This window comes from Vulpes lagopus, chromosome 3 (genome assembly GCF_018345385.1).
Source record: "Vulpes lagopus strain Blue_001 chromosome 3, ASM1834538v1, whole genome shotgun sequence".
In the NCBI taxonomy this organism is placed as follows: domain Eukaryota; kingdom Metazoa; phylum Chordata; class Mammalia; order Carnivora; family Canidae; genus Vulpes; species Vulpes lagopus.
In genome coordinates this window covers 160,803,545-160,824,727 of record NC_054826.1, presented here as the reverse complement: position 1 = coordinate 160,824,727, position 21,183 = coordinate 160,803,545, and the positions used below count along the sequence as shown (strand labels likewise).

At 49.7% G+C, this 21,183-nt stretch overlaps 1 protein-coding gene across 2 annotated transcripts in view; it reads left to right on the top strand.

Moving 5' to 3' along the window:
- The window catches only part of LOC121487663 (serine/threonine-protein kinase TNNI3K), a 282,331-nt gene that overhangs the window by 258,137 nt on the left and 3,011 nt on the right, over nt 1-21,183 (top strand). For both annotated transcript variants that reach the window (XM_041749611.1, XM_041749610.1), the window contains one exon: nt 19,999-20,078. In XM_041749611.1, the coding sequence (XP_041605545.1) occupies nt 19,999-20,078 (80 nt within the window). The remainder of the gene's footprint in view (nt 1-19,998; nt 20,079-21,183) is intronic.

Below are 21,183 nucleotides of genomic sequence, written 5' to 3'. Positions count from 1 at the left end.
TGGAATGGTGAGTGGATCAACTGAGCCGGACTGCGGGAAGTAGTTCAGGATCCGTGCAGGGGTCGCCTTTAATGACGATACTTAGCAGCGCTGATGTCTATGGAGGGCTCCGTATGTGTAGACGCCGTGTCACGCATTATGTATGAGCTGCTCTTTATAACTCATAGTGGCAACCTCAGGCTCCCATTTTTATTATGATTTTTTTTTAACTTTTCCAAAGACCCAGGGAGGACCTGCTGGAATTCATTTTTTTTTTTCTTTCTTATATTCCTGGAATTTATTGAAGTTCGATTTGCCAACATACAGAGACTCCCATTTTTAAAATGAGGAAACTGAGACCTAGGGAGCGACGTGCGTAAGGACTACAGCTAGTACAGAAAGAGGGCAGGAGACTGAGCCCCTGAAGCCAGAGTTCATGGTTCTCAGATCTACTATGTGTCAGAATCACCTGGAAGGCTTCTTAAACCGTAGATGGCTGGGGCCCCTCCCAGAGTTTTTGATTGGGTGGGTGTGGGGCAGGGTTAAAAATGTGCGTTTCTAACCAGTTTCCAAGGTTAAAAATGTGCATTTCTAACCAGTTCCCAGGGGATGCTGGGGCTGAGGACGCAGATCCCTCTCCTGGAGAACCAGCGCTCTACGCGATGCTGCCCCGTGCCCTCCTCTCTGACTCTGCTCAGCACATACGGGGAAGCCATTCAAGGCTTCTGAGCAAGTGGTGACCCAGGCAGAGTTCCTCTTGGAAAAGATGCATCTGGTGGCTCCGTGCAGGCTGCTAGAGGACGGGGGACAGACCAAGAGCTTCCTAGCGAGAGCAAGGGGAGACAGAGAGACAGGGAGATGGAGGGGCCGGGAAATATTGCCCTGGGGGAGTGGACACAGGGGGTTTGCTGATTGACTAGGGATGAAGGGGTCATCAGAGCCGACCTCGACTCTTTGGTCAGGGGGGCTGCAGGAATCATCGAGCCCTCCCCTAAGAACTGAGAGGACAGGAGGGAATTCCCCTTGTTCTGTACTGGATCTCCTGCTTCCACACAGCATCCTGCTGTTTGTTCCCTTTATTTATTCTTTTTGGTGTATGATATTTCCACAGCATTTTCCTTCTTCCTCTTTACCGACAGGACCAGCATTGCCTAAGGGCAGCTACTGACTCTTGTTCTCTCTTCCGAGAGCCAGTTCTTCCCCCCAGGGGGCCTCTGGTTCTCCCCGTCCAGCATCAGCTCCTCCTTGTTAGCTCTGCACCGGGGGCTGAGTGGATTCTACTAGTCACGAGTTGGGTTGGGTTTCCGTGTTTTACCAGGAGCCCGGCTGGGGAACTTGCTGTCAGCGATGGAGGCCTCATCACCCATCATAAATGGGGTTCAAAATAACATCTGTTTTTTTAAGTTCAAAATAATCGTATTGGTTTTCTGGTCTCACATTTTGCTTTTATGTAATTTCTTTTCCGTAAGTAAACGATGCATTTTTAAAACACCATTTACGAATATGCATCCTTGAGAAAGCATTTAGTCTTCAATTTAAGACAAATTGCCTTACCTTAAAAGTAAGAGGGCTCAGATTTAAAGGTCCTCAGATTGATTTTTATAAACTAAAATAATAGGGAAGCTACAGTAATAGAAAACTTCTGAGAGTCTCTTTATTAAGTAAATGGTTTTACAAAACAATCCCCCAGAATATGTCTTTAAAAGCTACTTCTGTTTCATCCATGGCATTTTCCTAAAGTGAGGACAGGTACCCGTAATGAGGATACATTATGGCTGAGATAAACCAAAGGTTAACATTTATAACGTTCTTCGCCATTCTGTTGTAAAATATTTGTTATCTATGCCTTGATTATGAATGACAGTTCCTTTTTTTTTATTTTTTTTTTCAAAAAATTGAACCAGGTTCAGAATAGGTCTTTAGTATGAAAATGTAAATGCATGTCATTTAAATACACTCAAAAATTTCACGTGACCTTGCCTCCCACTTTTCATAAAGAGTTGAAGCCATCTGTCATGATTGCCACCAACTTTCCTCCTCAGTCCCTCTGAATTTATTTTAGAACTTCACGGATCTTCTGTTTCCCTTCAGATAGAGAAATAGTGCATCTCCTCTCGGAGTCCAGCCTCTCCCTTGCTCCTAGGTCTTGCTCCATCGGTCCACGTGCGGATCACTTCCTCTGCCTCTGGCTCTTTCTTCCTCTGGCCCTGCTTGTCTCCTGCAACCTTCTCTCCCACTCCTGTCCTCTGGCGCCAAAATTTTTTGTCCTACAACTTAGAAAAGGAACAGCCTTATTGTTCTGCCTCCATTTTTAATATACTGATGGCAACAGAGAGGAAAGAAGGAGGGGAGCCCTGGATCATATTAAGAGGTGGGGTAGGGTGGGTCTCGGTCCATTTAGGGGTGACAAAGAAAGGAGTCCCCTTCTGAACTGTGACATATCTAAGAGGCTGGACTGGGGGGGGGGGACTTGAAATCAAGCTGACAAAAACCAAGGCAGCCCCTCACTAAACTTACACCTGGAAGTTCCGTGTGGGGTTCATTCCTCCTGGGGGTACGTGTTTGAGGCTTTTTATGTTTATTTATTTACTCATGAGAGACAGACAGAGAGAGGCAGAGGGAGGGAGAAGCAGGTCCCCGCTGAGCAGGGAGCCCAGTGCGGGGCTCCCTCCCAGGACCCTGGGATCACGACCTGAGTGGAAGGCAGATCTTAACTGACTGAACCCCCAGGTGCCCCTGCTTGAGGCCTTAATCCGCTCAGTGAAGAGCGGTGACCTGGGAGCAGGGGTACAGGGAAGCTTGAATGGTCAGTCCCATGTTCCCTACGGCAGCATTGGGGTCCTACCTATGCGCACAGATCCACTTTCTCTGGGCTCCGAGGACCCTGAATGGACAGTGTTCTTACAAGTATTTCTCCTTTGGGCAAGAGCTCGACAGCCAGCTTTGACCCCAGAATGTTTTTAGAAACTGTCCCGTCTCGGTCCCCATAGAGGTTTGCAGAGGGGGGATCATGATAGAGACGGAGGCTGAACACCGTAGCGGCGAGGAGCACGTTCTCGCAGTCGCACTGGCTGGGTTCACATCCTGGCAAAGCCATTACCTAAACATAAGGTTGGCCCAAACTACTCAGCCTCCTTTTATTTGCTTCCTTATCTACAAAGCAAGGAAAATAATAGTACTGACCTTACCTTAAAAGTAAGAGGGCTCAGATTTAAAGGTCCTCAGATTGATTTTTATAAACTAAAATAATAGGGAAGCTACAGTAATAGAAAACTTCTGAGAGTCTCTTTATTAAGTAAATGGTTTTACAAAACAATCCCCCAGAATATGTCTTTAAAAGCTACTTCTGTTTCATCCATGGCATTTTCCTAAAGTGAGGACAGGTTATTGCATGATTATTGCAAAGAGGAAGTGAAACAATGGCCATAAACCGTAAAACAATACCTGGCGCATAGTTACTGCTCATTACACGTTGCCTTTATGTATGAAATATATATATATTTCATATATATACCTATATATTACACGTTACCTGTATATATGAAATATATACTCCAGTACAATAAATTGCTCCCTGGTCATCTACATGCATGCACACACATATTCTGTATTAAATGCTACTATTTTCATAAAACCTTTTTCATGTCTTTCCTTTCGTCCTTCTTTTGTTTAGCGAATAACTGGGAAGGACCCCCTACATCCCGGGCATGGTGATGGGGAATCAACAAGGCGACCCCAAGCCCTGTCCTCCCAGAGTAGTCAAACAGGCCATTTTAGCAAAGCAGTCTAAACTTTATGATAAGAGCGGCATGGGGGCCTAGTTTGAATGCATGCATGAATGAATAAATTGTGGAATGGGTGTTTCCAGTTATTTCTACATAAATATTAAGTGTTTTGATCCTGAAGATAAGCAGTGATTTCTTCCGCACCTGTGCTAGTCTACTTGAGGTGCTGTTCCCGCTACGAATCATGACTACTCCAAAGCCCAGAGTGATCGTGGGTCTGCATCCAACTGTTGTTAATCTTCTAAACAGGTAGCTGGGATCCAGGTAGAGAAAAAAAAAAAAATCCAGATGAAGGCGGTGTATCAATCTCCTTCCAAAGATAGATCACAGGAAGCAGTTACTATCTGCCTTCGTCCCCACCCTCCTCACTTTTCCACCTCTCTCTCGTGCTGAGATTCACTGGCCAGGGATTGTTCTTTATAAGAATCTAGTTCAGGCTCTATTGGAAGCTTAACATAGCAGGTGAAGCATTCAGGCCCGTGATGAATAAGAGGCAGACACAAATAGAAGGCTGTGGACTCGAGGGCTTCAAAGAGACACATTTAGGGCAGTTCTGTGCCCGGAGCTGCTGCTCGCCCGCGCGGAGCCACAATCCAAAGGAGGCAGCCGCTGCACGGGGCGTAAAGGAAGGAAGCGTGTCCCCAGCGTTCCTGTGGGAACCTGGGGCAGCTCAGGTGGATTCCCCGCTCCCCAGACCCGGTCTCCTTTCAGCGGGGCGTCTTCTATTGAAAGGGAGACCGAGGGCTCGCCTCCAGAGGGGTGCTTGGGGGACATTTGTCGTGGGTGTTGCATGACTAATTCTCCCAGCCCAGCATGGAAGACTCACTCCCAAGGATATCATATATTTTAAAAACAGCATGAAAAAGAGGCCATCTGACTTTCCTCCACATATTCCAAAAATGTAAAGCAGTTGCTGTCTAAGTCTCTAAAGCGTGTGCGTGCGTGTGCGTGTGCAGGATCTAAGGCAGCAATCCCAGCACAACACCCGCTGGCCCGTTGGCCTATTGATTATGGACTCAAGTCTGGATTGAGAGTGGTGGGGGTTTTTATCAGGTTCAAAGTCTGTCTTCTTTCTGCGTCAGCCCCTGACGCTAGTGGCCACCTTGCCCGTGTGCCCGCCGGGGCACCAGGATGAGGCCGTGACCCCGTGAGGCTCGGGCTCGCGGGAGGCGCAGCAGCCGTAGGCCGCCCAGCAGACACCCGGATTCCTACACTGGCCCGGGCGCCCACGGGCCGCCCAGAAGCCCATGTGACGGGGACAGGCCGCGGAGGCCAGCCTGGCTGCCAGGCGGTGGCCCGGGGAGCAGGAGCCCGGGAGCCTCAGCATGTGCGCCCTGACCCTTCTCCTCACTCGGCGCAGCCCCCGGCCCTGCTGCTCTTTAGCTTCTTCACAAAAAAATAATAGTGGTGATAATAATAACCCCCATCCCCCACGGCTGCTGGGGAGGTTAAATGAGACTCTAAATGCATGTGTGAAATAGGGGCTCCAACCCTGGTGGGAGGACAGAGAAGTGAAGAAAAGCAACAAGAGCGATCTGATGAAGAACATGCCACGGGGCAGCCCCCCAAGTGTCAGGGAGGAGGACGCCAAGATGAGAAGTGAGGGGTCAGGGTCATGCAGGCCGGTGACCAGCTGCAGCGGGGCAGCGGGGGTGCGGGGACTGTAGACAGCCCGAGCTCCCGGCCAGCACCACCCCCCCGCGAGCGCTGGGCCAGGAGAACCGAGCTCAGGTCCAGTCCCTCAAGCTCCCTTGTTAAACAGAAGTGTTGAGAGCCTAGATGCCAGGCCCCAGGTGCCAGGGCCACGGAGTAACCCACAGACCACGGCTCCCGCTCCGGAGGAGTGTGCGGTCTGGGGAGCCCCATCTCGAGGGACAAGCACCGACAAATACCACCACGGAACAACCCACGGAGGCCTAGCTGTGGGGCCGGCCACGGAGCACGCCGTACAGAATTCCTCGGTCGTGTTCCTGCCCACACAGAAGGCAGGGGCGGTGGTGGGCTCAGCAGGCCATGCCAAACCCCGGGCTGCCCCAGGATTCAAAGAAGCTCCGCAGCACATCACAGCGGAGTAGGGTAAGAGCCCCCACGCTCTGGCAGGAGAAGAGCTCTGCAGGAAGAACAAGGCACCCTCGCCACATAATACCACTCTGTTATGCAGGGCCTGACAGCCAAGAGCACTCGGAGGAGGCAGGGAAAGCTTTGGTGTTGTATGATGAGCCAAAAGGTCCCAGAGGTTTAGTATACATTCACTTAAAACAAGACAAAACCAAAAAAAAAAAAAAAACCCCAAAAAACAAAACAAAACAAAAAAAAAAAAAACCCATGGCTTGTAATTTTGTAACCTCCTTAGGGTGTTTCAAATGGTTTGTGAAGATCAATGTTCTCCACGTTCAAAGAGTTTAGGGAGTTTTCAAATCTTTCCATTCAGACCGGCCTGTCATCAAGAACAAAGGAACATGGAATTTCTTGCAGGGATCTGAATCCGCGCAACAGAGCCTGGAGATGTTCAATCAACAAAGATGGCCTTTGAGCTCTCCTTGATCCAGAAGGGGAGAGGCCTGTGTGCTGCTCCGTGGGCGCCCACCTGGTTGTCGCTTTTATCTTCCATCAATAAAATTGCCTTTGTAATTTTTACTTATGTAGCCACCCAGGGGCCATCCTTATAAAACAGTGGTTAAAAGCTTGGGCTCAGATGGGCCTGAGTTCAAATTCAAGTTCTGCTGTGCATAAGCTGCGTGACCCGAGGCACTGGGATGCGCTCTCCACGTCTCGAGTGGCTTACCTGTAGGGTGAAAGTAAGAGTATCATCGCCTTCCTAACGCTGCCGCGAGCTTCAAGTGAGGATGCAGTTTGTACGTGTCTGACGTGTGGTCAACACCGAATAAATGTAAACTGTGTTTCTTTTCTGTTTTGCTGTGAGCTCGTGTAGTTTAGTCTTAATTATTCGTCTTCTGAGAGAAACTACTAAAATGAGAGACGAGCGGAGAGCCCGCTGTCCTTGGGATTGCACTGTTTGGCCCAAAGGTCGAAGACACCTTAGGGAAGCACCACACACAGGGTTGTCTCTTGCCCTAAAGGCGAGGCTGATACACTATTTGCCCCACGGGCCAAGTCTAACACCCCGCCTGGTTTTGTCAAGTTTTTTTTTGTGACCGTGGCCACACTCGTTTACATACCGTCTATGCCTGCTTTTGTGCTGTAACGTAAAGTTGAATGGTCGCCAACAGAGACCATATAGTCCGCAAATTCTAAAATATTTACTAACTGGCCCTGTATTTACAGGAAACATTTTCTGACCCCTGTTCTAGGAACTTAAAAAAAAAAAACTGATTTTTTTTTTTTCAAGTCACGTAGTTCTGAAACTGCATACATTGGAAACTTGTCTGCATACGTTGGAAACTCGTCTCCCCGTGGGGGAAAAAAAAAATAAGGCTACCTTCAAGACGTCAACACATTTCCTTCAACTGGCCAATGCCAGGTGCCCTGTGAGGCCCCAGGCGACACGCGCGTCCCTCTGGATGAAGAATCCACTGTCCGCAGCTGATGAGATGAATATGCAATATGAGGCGAGTTCTGCCCACGGCTAGAGCAAACGCCTAGGGCAGCGCTGAGGCCGCTGTGGCTCCTGCTGCCCTTCCGTGTGGCCGTCACCTCTATCCCAGAAGAGCGACTCTGCATGCTGTTCCATTTCCCTGTCATATCCATAAGACTGTACCGAAAGCCCCCGAATGGGTGAGGAAGCCCTAACGAAGACCCTGGGCTGGGCAGGAAACAGCAGTGGGGAGGCTTTTGCAGAGGTCATGTGTCAGGGGAACGCAGCTTGTTCTCGGGCACTGGCTAAAGAAATGGCAGGAGGCTGAGCAAGGAGTCAGAGGGAGATAAGCAAAGATAAATATGCGTGAAGTTGCAAGGGAGGAGCCTGCATTCATCCGCTGAACACATCTCTATTGGGTGCATAGTCCAAGGCACTGGGGAGCGAGGCAAACAAGGTCCCTTGTAGTCAGAGGAGGCAGGCCATGCTAAGCTGAGTTCCTCGAGAAAAAAAAAAAAACAACAGACCACAAGACAAGGATCTGAGTGAAAATTATTTGGGGGGGGGGGGGGTTGGGGGGATGTGATCTCAAGCACAGGGAAGGAAAGGGAAGGAACTGAGAAAAGTAAATAAAGGGCTATGTTAATGAGTAAGTCACTGCTCTGAGCAGCTAAGGCTTAGTGTCACCTTGTGACCTCTGGGGGCATAGACCACACCTCGGAATTTTCCCAACGAGGAGCCAGGATCCCCGACTATTTTTATCCGCCACCTCTTGTTCGTCACTGATGGAGGCTCGCTCACTGGGGTGGGTGGGAAGGAGGATTAGTTAGGGATCCTTTGAGGTCAGGCACGGGAAGCCATGAGCGTGACCAGTAAGTTCTAAAGGTGACTTCCCAAGTAGATGGAGGCAGGGTACGCATCGGGCTACGCAGGCGACAAACAATGAACAAATACCCAAGAAAACGAGCTGGTGGCCAAGTACTGTGCAGGCCGTTAGAACGAGCTGGAGGATGAAGAGTGACTGGGAGGCCAGGTAGGATGGGGCGCTTGCAATGGCGAGGACAAGGGGGGTCCTGAGACACAGCCGTGGGCAGGGTGGAAAAGCACGTGCGGGGTTCGTAGGGCAGGGGACAGAGACGTAGGCGGGCTGTGTGGAGGACTCAGGAAAGAGGCGGGCGAGACTGCTACCAGGTGGAGGCCGAACCCCAGAAGCTTTATCAGCCGGAACAGGGCGTTAGAACGTTGGGATTTGGGGCAGAGACGTCATCAGAGACGATCTGATTAACAGTTTGAACAGTTCGTCCTGGTTAGTCCCCGTCCCTTCCCTTTTCCTTCTAAATGGTTTGGTCCGAAAGCCATCAGATAGGGCTGAGCAAGGCTGGGCGCTCCCCGGCCTGGAACAGGACGTCTGGGTCCGAGCAGGGCGCAGAGAGTGCCCACGTGGCCGGCACGGGTGGCAGCGCCTGGCCTGCAGTGTCCGAGCTGGGCCAGGCCGAAGCAAGGTGTGCGGCCGCCCAGCCGAGATTCTGGAGCCCGGGCACGGTGAGGAAGGCACCCACGTGGGAGACCCGGCACGAGGTCAGCGTCCAAGCCTGGCAGGGAGGGCATCCGTGAGAGGGGAAGCAGGGACCCCCCATGACGTGTCGGAGCCCTTGCACGGGGCGGGGGGGTGTTCCTGTGGGGAGGCGGTGGTCCCCGCGGTTCCATGCGGGTTGAGAAGGCTACAGGGAGGGGCCTGGTGTGGGGAGGTTGAAGCATCAGGGTGGGGAGGAGGGTGCAAGCGTAGCCAGGCGGCCTGTGCTGGTGCCTGGGACCCGCACGGGGTGGGGAGGCCATCAGGTCGGGCACAGCTCAGCGCCGGAGCCCAAGGTGGGTGAGGAGGCACCTGCTGGGGCAAACAGGTGGGCAGTAGCCCGGGGCACTGAGTCAGAGCACGAGCGGGTGGGGACAGCAGGGGAGCCTACGTCGGGCATAGCAGGACGTCCACATCCGAGTCGAGGGACGGCGTGTGACGGCACCCGGAGAGGGGCACGTTTGGGGGCATGGATCAAACGGGTAAATGTGCCAAGGACGACGGGGAGCAGGTTTCCCAGCGTCAGGGAAGAGACGTGGAAAGGGAGACACGTAGAACGGACGCCGCGACGGGGGACTGGACTGGAGAGAGGGCACCGATTCGTGATGTGCGGGTGGAGGGGAGGTCTGAGCGTGCTCACGCGTGCACCTGTATACCTGCCCGCTCATCACCTCTGCCCGCTCCGCCAGAGGGCCGGCCGGGGCAGCGACACTTCCACGAGGAACGCGCCGAGCGCCCCGATCTTGGTCTGCAAGTCCTGTCCTCCACCCTTCCGGAGCAGGGCAGGTGTCAAGGCCGGGACAAGAAGCGTGCCAAAGGAGCCTGGAACGTCTGGTGCCAGAAAGTAAAGAGATCCCCAAAGAGGAGCACCCAGCAGAGGGACAGCTTAAAGGGGCCCCCACCTGCCAACCACGAGACGATTCCAGCTTCAAAATAATGACAGTAGCGTTATAACCCGTTGAGTAAAAGAGTAACTTGAAATCCGTACGGATATAAATAAATGAAGATCTTGAGATTTGGCTGAGATGTGGGGTATTTATACAGTCTCGCACCACCCCCCACAAAATATTTATTACAAAAAGAGTAGTTCTGTGGTGGAGGGTCCCGCCAGACACCAGCTTGATCAAGTCATGAAAATGAGGGACGCAATTGCGGGGCAGATGAAAATGTGATGGGCTACGACGAAGAGAACACAAAGCACAGAACGCGAATCTAGCCAGGGGTAAGCCTCAGGTAAAACCAAACCCAGGGGTATTCCGCAAAATTCCTGGCCCGTGGTCTTCAAAAATGTGCAGGGTCATAAAAAAAACCCAAGTAAAGACCGAGAAACTGTTTGCAACGGAAGGAAATTAAAGAAACAGAACAACGGAATGCAACGTGTGCTTCGGAACCCAACGCTTTTGCTGTAAAGAACGTTATTGAGACAACGGGCAAAGCTGGAACAGAGTCTGGGAGTAGATGAAACCAAATGATTATATTAGGCTCTAGAGGAGAAGGTCTTTATTTTAGGATTCTGCTAAGATACAAGTCTGCATTTCTGTTTACCCCAAAGGGTAGCGTCCACGTCCATCACACTCGCATCTGGGTTCCTAGCACTTAGCACGGCACCTGGCGTCGTGCTTGATAATCAACCAGGGAGAGAAGGAGAGAGACCAGGTCAGAGGCGTAAGTTTGGAATCTTCCCTAGAGCTAATTCAGTTAAGGAAAACAGGTGACTCGTGTGCTCTCCGGCCTGCGTTTGAATTACGGCCGCGTGATCCTGGACAAGACCCAGACTCCTTTTCCACACGCGTAACACGGGTTGTTAGACGGAGCGAACGTAATGAGATCTGGGAGGTCTCTAGCAGAGTCCCTGACGCTTAGCAGGTATGCAACAAGTTTTTGTTTCCCTTTTCTCCTTAAAAAAAAAAAAAAAAAAAAAAGAGAGAGAGAGAGAGAGAAATAAAAATTATCAAAGACTAGACGTTTCGACCTCCAGGGTAGCTCCTGGCTTCACTACACAACCTTGGTATATGGACTTGGGTAAGTCGGATCCCTGGGTGGTGCAGTGGTTTGGCGCCTGCCTTTGGCCCAGGGCGTGATCCTGGAGACCCGGGATCGAATCCCACATCAGGCTCCCGGTGCATGGAGCCTGCTTCTCCCTCCGCCTGTGTCTCTGCCTCTCTCTCTGTGACTATCATAAATAAATAAAAATTTAAAAAAAAATTGAACTTGGGTAAGTCGTTTCACTTCTCGAGGCCTCGACCTCCTTCTCGGTAAAATGGGAGCTTGTGTAAATGGAGGAGTTGGGGGTGAGCTTTATGACCGTCATGCTCCCCAGATCTCCTAGTTCTAAAATTTGAAATACTTTCCCTTTTTTGGGGGGGGGATGATAGTAAGTGCAAAAAGTGTAGGATAAGAAAGGTTTTGGGCTGTATTTAAAGGACGTTCCTGAGTTTTAGCAGTCGAGGCGTGCAAAGTGCACCTCCTACCGGATTGCACAATTCCTCACGCCTGCTTAAAGTACAGGTAACCTGAGAGGTGGTGGTATTGTTAGGTTACTGTTGAGGACATTAAAAATGCATGAGCCATCAAGGAACTAGGAGGCACTTTCAATTCTTGCTGCATTTTTCCTTATTCATAACTCTTTTCCTAATTGCTTTTTCTCTTAAAAATGGGGGAGCCCGAGACCTTGGATATCTGCCTAATGGCTCCAGCGGAGCCGTGACCCATTGCCAAGTCTTTCTGGGCCTTTTATGGCCCGGGGACATTTGCCATTGAAAGAAAGCAGATGGGTTTGATGTTCCTGAAAGGGATGTTTTGCTCTGACCTCTGGCCCCACTAAATATTTTGGCCATTGCCCATTCACTGTAATGGGAGCAATAAATTTGTTTTAATTTAGGATGTTATCAAGTAGGGAATATCGACAGAGACAAAATAATGTTCTGAAAACAGCCAGGATGAAATCATGAATAAATAAATATGTTGAACTTAGCTGATAAATTAACAAATGCTAATTCCTAAGAGTCCGTCTGGACTATTTCAAAGTTAGGCCAAAGGTGATCCCGTTTCTACTAGAAACGTCATCTTTCTCTCTCGGCCAGAGAAAAGGTGGGCTACCCAGACGCTGCAAAGCATAGAAAGGCCTTTATCCCTGGTGACGGATCTGTTTTAAACAGATCTATTTGTTTCCAGCTAAATGCCAAAAGGAACAGCCAGCTGACTCCGGTAGCCTTTTCTATGGCAAAGCATTTATTTTCCTCGAGTAAACACCTTTATTAGGGATCAAGCAGGCTGTTTCTGTACCTTTTCTTGGTCTTAGTCCCCTAGATTAGCGTCAGAGGACTTAGGTTCTGGTTCGATGTTACCTGTCTGTGTTGCGTTTTGAGTGAAAGAAATGACTTTTAACTCGGATACGTTCCCCTTGAGGAAGGCGATGAAGGTGCAGAGGCCATTGATCCCCCTGCTAATATTCTTTCACAAGTAACATCCTTATGACAGACGGCAAAAAAGAAAGAAAGAAAAGAAAAAGGAAGAAATCCTAACAAACCACAAAGCATCTTTGCGAAGCTGTGAGGCCTCGGGATGGTGTTGCCTTTGCAAAGTCCAGGTGGCTAAGCCTTCTAGGTTACCAGCAGCCCGACGGCACCGTTAGCTGCGCAAAAGCTAATTGGACCAACTCTCCAATGAAGAAGGTCTCTAACCACACCAGTAACCCAATGGTCTTCAGTGCAACGTGTAGGAAGATGAATCCCTGCGGGCAGCTTAGAGAGCTGCGGCCGTCGGAGGCACCTGGCTTAGGACGCTGAGCACCTTCCGTCTCAGGTTTGGCCGTGGCCGCCCGGGGACGGGCAAGCCCTCGGGGGAGAGGGGAAGGTAAGAACTGTCTAGAAGCTCTCACAAACCGAGGCGGGACAAAGCTGGTCCCGTCTGCAGGACGGTGAAGGGCGTTTCTCCACGGGAACGTCGCGACCGTCTTCGCAGGCAGGGAGCCCCGGCCTGGAGCTCGCGGCCACGTCAGGGAGAGGCCAGTGGCTCGCCACGCGCCGCTCCGGAGGGCCGCGAGCCTGGGCAGAGGGGGCAGGACTGCCAGGCCCCGGGCCGCCGTCGGGCCTGCTTCCCCGAGCTCCGGAGGTCACGCGGGTCACTTCTCTGGGGGGCCAGATCCGGGCCTCCCCAGCACCTGCGGGCGGCCTCAGAGGAAGTGTGCGGCCACGGAGCCCTGCACAGGCCGAGAAACCGCCTCCCTCATCGGGGCCAGCCCCATGGCCTGGGTCTCTCTGATTCTGTCCGGTCACTGGCGAGAACGCTCCAGGTGCAAGGCCCCGGTGCTGCAAACCCACCTGGGAGGGGTGGGGGGTGGGGGGTACACATGGTCTCTGTGGGACTGGGCGCCCCCCGCCCCCCGCTGCCTTCTTTGGGCCGAAATCCAGTCAGAAGCATTTGCGGCGCCACCGGCGTCCCGGGAAGGCACGACTCGGGGCTGCAACCCCAGCAGGCCCGACGGCTGCAGGCCGGCCCCGGCGCTGAGGCTCCCCCGGGCCCTGTGAACTCGTCCCGGGGCCTGGAGACACGGCACCGGCCTCCCCTGCAGCCCCTCTGGACAGGACTCGTCCCGCTCCGCCTGGGCCTTGCTTGACGGTGTCCCTGCCTGGATTACGAGCTGACTGAGTGTTGGGTTTTTTTTTTTTTTTTAAGATTTTATTTATTTTTTCATGAGAGACACACAGAGAGAGAGAGAGAGAGGCAGAGGCACAGGCAGAGGGAGAAGCAGGCCCCACGCAGGGAGCCCGACGGGGGACTCGATCCCGGGTCTCCAGGACCAGGCCCTGGGCTGAAGGCGGGCGCTCACCGGCTGAGCCCCCCGGGCTGCCCGACTGCGTGTTTTCCAGAGAGTTCTTTCTCTACCCCTCAGGCGCTGCGACAGGAATGTTCTACAAATTTATCTTCTATCAAGACTCCCATGAAGCGGCCTCGGACTCCCCGGCACCGGCCTTGCACCAGCCTGTCACGCCGGGCCTTAAGCGATGGGCTCCCGGGGCAGGCCCTCGGCCCTGGCCCAACGGCCGGCACCACAGACGAGGAAGGTAAAGTCGGCCACCTCGGCGAGAAATGTCACCTCCCCCGCCTCGCCCACACAGGAAAACCAGCTTCACAGACCCGGGAACACGCCCCAGAGCGCCACCGAGCGTGGGGCATGGAGGGAGCTGGAATGTCCCGTCGCTCGGGTCCCCCCACCCCAGGCTGAGGCCCTCCAGCCATACCTGGCAAACCTCCAGGGACGGGATGGGACAGCACCGCCTTCTGGAACAACCCAGCCTATTTTAGGACAATTCTAGCTTCATTTTCTTCTAACCGTTCCCGTATCTAAGGCTCAGCTCCCCCCTTTGAAGAATGTCACCTACCTGAAGTCTATGTCAGTTCTTCTCTGGTTCAGCCGGTGACAATTCAATCCAACCACCTGTCGTTTGACACGAATCTCCTCTTCTTTCTTACGAGCAATCAGGAGAAACTCTGTCCAGGATCTGCGGGAATCCGGGCGTGTGTTCCCCCTGTGGATTTCCCATTTAAATTTATCTTCAACACGAAGGAATAAAGCAAACCTAACATCTTTTAAATTATTTTTTTATTTATTCATGAGAGACAGAGAGAGAGAGAGAGAGAGGCAGAGACACAGGCAGAGGGAGAAGCAGGCTCCATGCAGGGAGCCCGACGCGGGACTCGATTCCTGAACCCCGGGGTCATGACCTGAGCCCAAGGCAGATGCTCAACCGCTGAGCCACCCAGGCGCCCAACATTTTTTTTTTTCTTATTGAAACCATGGTAGCTTCTAGTAATCTGTTTGTTGGTCTTTTTCTTTTTTTAAGTGTACAGAAAACTCTGTTTTAATATTCCTTTCTGGAGCTGTGCCTAGAATGTACATGAACCCCCTAATTCAGTGTATAGAGAGCCTTACTCCTGCTCTGAAGAACATTTGGGCGTATTCTATGATCTAGCACTTTCCCCACTTGTCATAGCTCTTCTGTAATCCAATTACATATTGATGTACTTCTCTTTGGATGATACTTTTTTGCTTAACGCGCTTGTCATGGACACCGTTTTCTCTGCATTCCTTTCAGCCAACATAGCCTCCTGGTTTAGAACATTCTTGTCTTTGCTGAGGGTGTGGAAGTCCACTCACAGACCAGGTGACTGTTAACATGCTAACTGGTGCGACAAACCACGGTCTGGATGGCAGGCACACCCAAAAACGCAGATTATATACTTTGGAGTTGAGTATGGACTGACCTAAGTAGCCAACCATCTGCTAGGTAGTCTATACGCAGAGAGATTGGTTTGAAAAGCAGAAAAAAGGGGAATCCCTGGGTGGCTCAGCGGTTTAGCATCTGCCTTGGGCCCAGGGCCTGATCCTGGAGACCCGGGATTGAGTCCCACATCAGGCTCCCTGCATGGAGCCTGCTTTTCCCTCTGCCTGTGTCTCTGCCTCTCTCTTTCTCTGTGTCTTTCATGAATAAATAAATAAAATCTTATTTAAAAAAAAAGAAAGAAAAGCAGAAGATATGCTTCTAGTTCTGCTCTTGATTTTGTAGAAATTATTCACCCACCAGGGCACCTCCATAAGAGACAATGGCTGATGATTACGTCTGTCTTTATATTTATGCCACGGAGCTAATTTGAACCTGATAGTCTAAAATGACTGAAGCCCTCTTTTAGAATGAAAATAAAATGTATCGCTATGATGGGGTCATGTGTAAAAGCGAACATAAAGAACCTGTTATTCTCTGTAAAGGAGAAAACGTCATTACATCCCCATTAAACAAATACATGATATTACCCGTACAGTATCCTATAGCATTCATATATGTGCCTGTATATAATATGCAACACCCTTTTAGCATAAAGAAGGCCTCCTCGTTGACTAGTAATACCGAAACACTGCAAAACTGAGTGCTTTTCTTACCTGCCATTAGTTCACATTTACTTTCATTGAATTCGTGGGGCGGCGGCATCACTGGAAATGCTTCTCTTCACCGACCGCAACTTCAGCAAACGGAGGCCCTGCGGTGTGTCTCCTGAACTCGGGGCTCCTGTGAAACTCCTGCTGAAGTCTGGACGCACATGGGTTGAGGACAACTAGTCCCATTGATCAGGGTCTGGTTTCTTCTGCTTTGTCTGCCCGGGGCGCGCTTAGCTTCCATCTGTCTGTCATCCTAGAACAGTGTCCGCAGCCGGCCCATGCGGGCTCTCTCGGGCAGGGAGGTTAAGGCCCCTGGCATGAATTGCATTCAGCAACTGAATAAATAAGACAGCTTGGAGACGGGCTTTTATTCATAGGAAACCAGATAGCCTTTTTGATGATAAAATATTTATTCCCTATAGTCTTGTTGCCAAGACTACTGTGTATAGCACATTTCCTAAAAAGCGAGAATGCTAAAGAGGTCTTAGTAGGTAAATTTTAGGGTATTGGAAGGGTAACTTTTATTCTAAAAAAATAACTCGAATGGCATTCTGTTGCCCAGAACTGACTGTGGTTTGACACTTAATGGTGGTTGAGATAATACCATGCCCCATGTTAAGTCAATATTTTTACTTCTTTGGAATCCTTGCTTTCCTCTAAGACACAGCTTCACTTTATTCCTTAAGAAAGTGAGGCCAGAGGCACCTGAGTGGCTCAGTCAGTTAAGCATCTGCCCTTTGCTCGGGTCATGATCCTGGGGTCCTGGGATCGAGCCCCACCTCGGGCTCCCTGCTCAGCAGAGAGCCTGCTTCTCCATCTCCCTCTGCTGCTCCCCCTGCTTGTGCTCTCTCTCTGTGTCAAATAAATAAAATCTTAAAGAAAAAAAAGGGGGGAGGCCAAGCATGCAGTCATTTTAAGGCAGCTAAGTAAGTTAAGCAGTGTGGATTTATATTAGAATTAAGAAAAATCTGGGGATCCCTGGGTGGCTCAGTGGTGTAGCATCTGCCTTTGGCCCAGGGCGTGATCCTGGAGTCCCGGGATCGAGTCCCACGTCGGGCTCCCTGCATGGAGCCTGCTTCCCCTATGTCTGTGGCTCTGCCTCTCTCTCTCTCTCTCTCTTCTCTCTCTCTCTCTGTGTGTCTCTCATGGATAAATAAATAAAATATTTTAAAAAAGAATTAAGAAAAATCTAACTTCTCCAAATGAACTTTTTGTAATAACTTTATTTTATGCACTTTAATTGTTTTAACTATTTACAAAGTACAGGCTAAGCCCACAGATGTCAGACAGGGTCTCTGACCTCCAGGAATATTCTGTTTAGTGTGGTTTACTAGTAAACAGAGACAGATCATGCTACACCAAGGCAGACTCCGACAAACACTGTATTAGAAGTACGGAGTACTAGGGGGTATGAAATTCCGAGTGCAGTTTCCAAGAAGACTCTGAGGAAATATTGCCTTTGAGTTGGACCTTGACGCATAATGAAAGTAGGTAAGATTTACTGAGGGCCAACACTTTTCAAAGTATTTTAAACTTAGTAAATTCTTTAGTTCCCCTGATTCACCTTATAAGCCAAGTTTGGTTATAATTCCTATTTTACAGTTGCATAAACAGAGGTAAAGAACAGTTAATTAATTTAGGCCCGGGGCCATCGCTAGTAAGTAATAGAGTCAGGATTCAAATTCAAGGACTCTGGCACTAGAATGTTCCTTCTTATTGCTTCCCCTCAAGGATAAAGATGTCCCAGAGTGGATTCAAGTAGTGGGAGCAGCTCAGTCACAACTACGGAAGAAGGAAAATTCAAGATATTTTGGAAAATCCAAAGTCTATTAGTGCGGCTTGAACTTGGGGGGAAACGATGCTGAGGAATTGTAGAACATAAGATACACACAGAACACAGGTAGGTGTGGACCGCAGAGAGTTTGGACCCTTGGCCTAAGGAACTGCAGTGGGGAACAGGGGAGTGTCCTGGTAGGATTTTTGTCACCAGAAGACCTTGTGGAGGGGAGAATTGAGTGACTTAAGAGATAGACATTTTTTAAGGACCTGTTAATTAATTAAATTGTTCAAACTAGGGATCCCTGGGTGGCGCAGCGGTTTGGCGCCTGCCTTTGGCCCAGGGCGCGATCCTGGAGACTCGGGATCGAATCCCACATCAGGCTCCCGGTGCATGGAGCCTGCTTCTCCCTCCGCCTGTGTCTCTGCCTCTCTCTCTCTCTCTCTGTGACTATCATAAATAAATAAAAAATTAAAAAAAAATTGTTCAAACTATATATATATATTTTTTTTTTTGAGCTTCTCCTATGTACCAGGCACCAGTGTTGAGTATATAGCAGGGAGTAAGGGAGATAAGATAGACAAGGTTTCCAACCTCATTGCATGAAGGCATATGTAAGTAAATAGATAAGGTGATTTTATGTAGTTCTTTTTTTTTTTTTAATTTTATGTAGTTCTAAAAGAAAGAAGTACATTGTTGTGATGAGCTACACAGTGATAATAAGCCAGGGAGTGGTGGTGAGGGAAGGCCTCTCTGAGGAAGGATGTTATAAGCAAGGTCTGAATGCCGGGGGGATCCAGGCTTGGGTGAAGGCAGGGCCAAGGGCTCAGAGAAACGGGATTCAATTTTATTAAGAAGTTTAGTCCAAGCCAAGTTAACAAATGCAAAAATCTCTGGATTAGGAAAGAGCTCGGAAGGCTCAAGGGACAGAAGGAAGTGCTTAGCAGAAGATGGGGACAGGGTACCAGTTGAGGTTGAGGTAGTCAGACCCAGGGCCTTGGAGGTGAGGGTAGAGCATTAGAGTACGTTTTACTCTCGGTGAACTGGGAGGCCATGGGGAGGTTTTAAGTAGGCAAATGGCTAAATCGGCTTTCTACTGTGAAAAGATCTCTCTGGGTAATAGATGGAGAATGGGTTATAAGGGGAAGGGGGTAAAAGCAGGACGATGGAGGAGGCAAGTCGCAGGGGCCCCAACAAGAAAGAGATGACATGGCCTAGATCTTGAAAGTCAAGAGGGGGTGAGCTGATTAGGGTTACGTTTTGGAGGCAGAGCTAAAGAGATTTGAATTGAGAGAACCAGACACCAAGGGTGACTCTAAAATTGTTGGCCGCAGTGACTAAATGCTGTGGTGCTGGCGACTGAGAAGGAGAGCACTGGCTTGGGACGGGGGAGGTAAGAGTTCTGCTGTGCGCACAGTGAGGCCGGTACCAGGGGTGACTAGGGCAGCCTCCTGGAGGATGCTCAGGTGCGGGTGAGAGACGGGGACATGAGAGAGGCCACACCTACATAATGAACTGACAGATGTGATTCGATATTAGGGTGAGGGTTTAGGTGGCTTCCGGTTTTGAGCCTGAAGAGGTAAAAAAGGAAGCAACCCCACTAACCAGGGTGGTTAAAGACTAGGAGAAGTTGGAAGAAGAGCAGGATTCATGAGGGTCGGGAACCAGGAAGGACTTCCCGCTTGAACGGTGCATAAGCACACAGGGTTTGGAACCTGAAAGCCTTGGGTCTGAACCGTAGATGAGCCAACCACCTATGGTTGCATATGGTTTATGCAACTATAAACCTGTGTGACAAGTTACTTAATTGCTCCAGCCTCAGTTTTCTTACCTGTAAAATGACAGACAGGATTTGGTAATGGTAACGATTAAGCGAGATGAGAGAGGGCAATGCTTGATACATAGGGATCACGCAATAGATACTCTCATCACCATCTCAGCAGTGTAATATTAGCGATATCTCTTGGCGTGTGGTTTCTCGGTAGTGATTATTACCGAGATAATAGTGTTCTGGATGTGTTAGTTCCTTTTAAGTAAGGCCTACAATGGTATTAACTCAGGTTTTCGAGTCAACGCTCCTTTTTGGTACATTTAATCATCATCAAAACAAACTGGAGATTATTGATGTACTTTACCCATTTTAGAGATGAATAAACTGAGGCTGAGAAAGGGGGCCAGGACTTTTGGAGCCTACCTGGAAGAGCCAGGACTCACACCTGGATCGGACTTACTCCAACTAATTGGGAGCTCTTTCCCAGCTAGTCACTTGTAGCATAAAAACACCTTTGTATCACTTTGTCAGTTTTCTGGGACCTCTGCTGAGTGAATAGATTGTGTTTTATAGAGATGTGATTAGCAGACCGCCACTGTGCTTTTCCTAGTGTGAAATCATGTGTGTCGTGGATTTTGCAGCGCCGGGCCGTGTTCCTCTCAAGGCCTGTCTTTGGAGGAGATGAAGAGAGGTCTCCAGTCCTCGCCCGTTGACAAATACGGTGAGAATTTGTCACCTTCAGGCTGATTAAGGGAACCGCCCCTAGGAAGCTGACATTATTTATCTGATAACAAGGGAGAAAGGGTTTTGTTTCATATAATAACTAGAAATGACAGGTGCTTAAAAACTACTATATTATAAAAGTACGACCTTCGATCTTAAGTCTCACAAAACTCTGCATTTACCATTGAGTTTAATAACGTGTGTGCCTAAGGCTGTGCTCGTACAAGCGTAGCAGAGTGTGTGCACATGTGGAAAAAGGTACAACTCTCCTTCGTGCAAACAATCGGCTGCACCTTGTGATGCTCCGAACCCCCTGTCGCCACCTTGCTGAGTTCATCGCAGGTACGTGGGGAGGAGAGAAACAGGAGATGAGTTTCTGCAATGACATCACCTGCTGGGGGGAAGCTCTTCCCCCAAGGAAACACGTACAACGTGTTTCAAGGGTACAACGTAAACCCAGCCACCCCCTCCACAAGCTGCAGCAGAGGTGAAGGTACCACGGATGGCGTCCGTTTCGCACAGGACTACTTTAAAAGGAATTAAGAAAACTCTTGGAAAGAGTTGACACAGTTCTGTGCAGGCCCCTGGAAGCCAGAGGATGGGTAATCGCCCTTAGCACCAGCTGCCATATTAATGTGCTCGGCCTGTAATGTCCTTTTTCCAACCTCTAAGCCTGAGAGGCTCTATATTTAATTGGAATTTTAGCACAATGGGCTCATTTATTCATGAGAACTTGCCTTGACAATATGGAGAACTGAAAAAAGAAAAATGTATGTCAGTTGAAGAGATCAGATTTATTACAAGAACCGGGGTTTGGGGAAGAATAAATTGGATGATGGGTTTCCAGGTCTCTGATTCAGCTGGCAATAGACCCTGCAAGCCCTCAGCTTCGGGATCCCCACCAATGCCCTTCATTTTGCCGAGTGTTATTACCTAAGGCATTCGAGAGCCTTTAAGAAATGAAGAAAAAAAAATTGTTCTGGCTAAATGCAGGCAAACTACTTGGGAGACATTAAAGAAGGGAAACTTTGTGCTCTGACTCCCAGGATGTGTCTAGAATGCAGTCGAGTGCCTTGCATCATCAGCTTAACAACATAATCTAT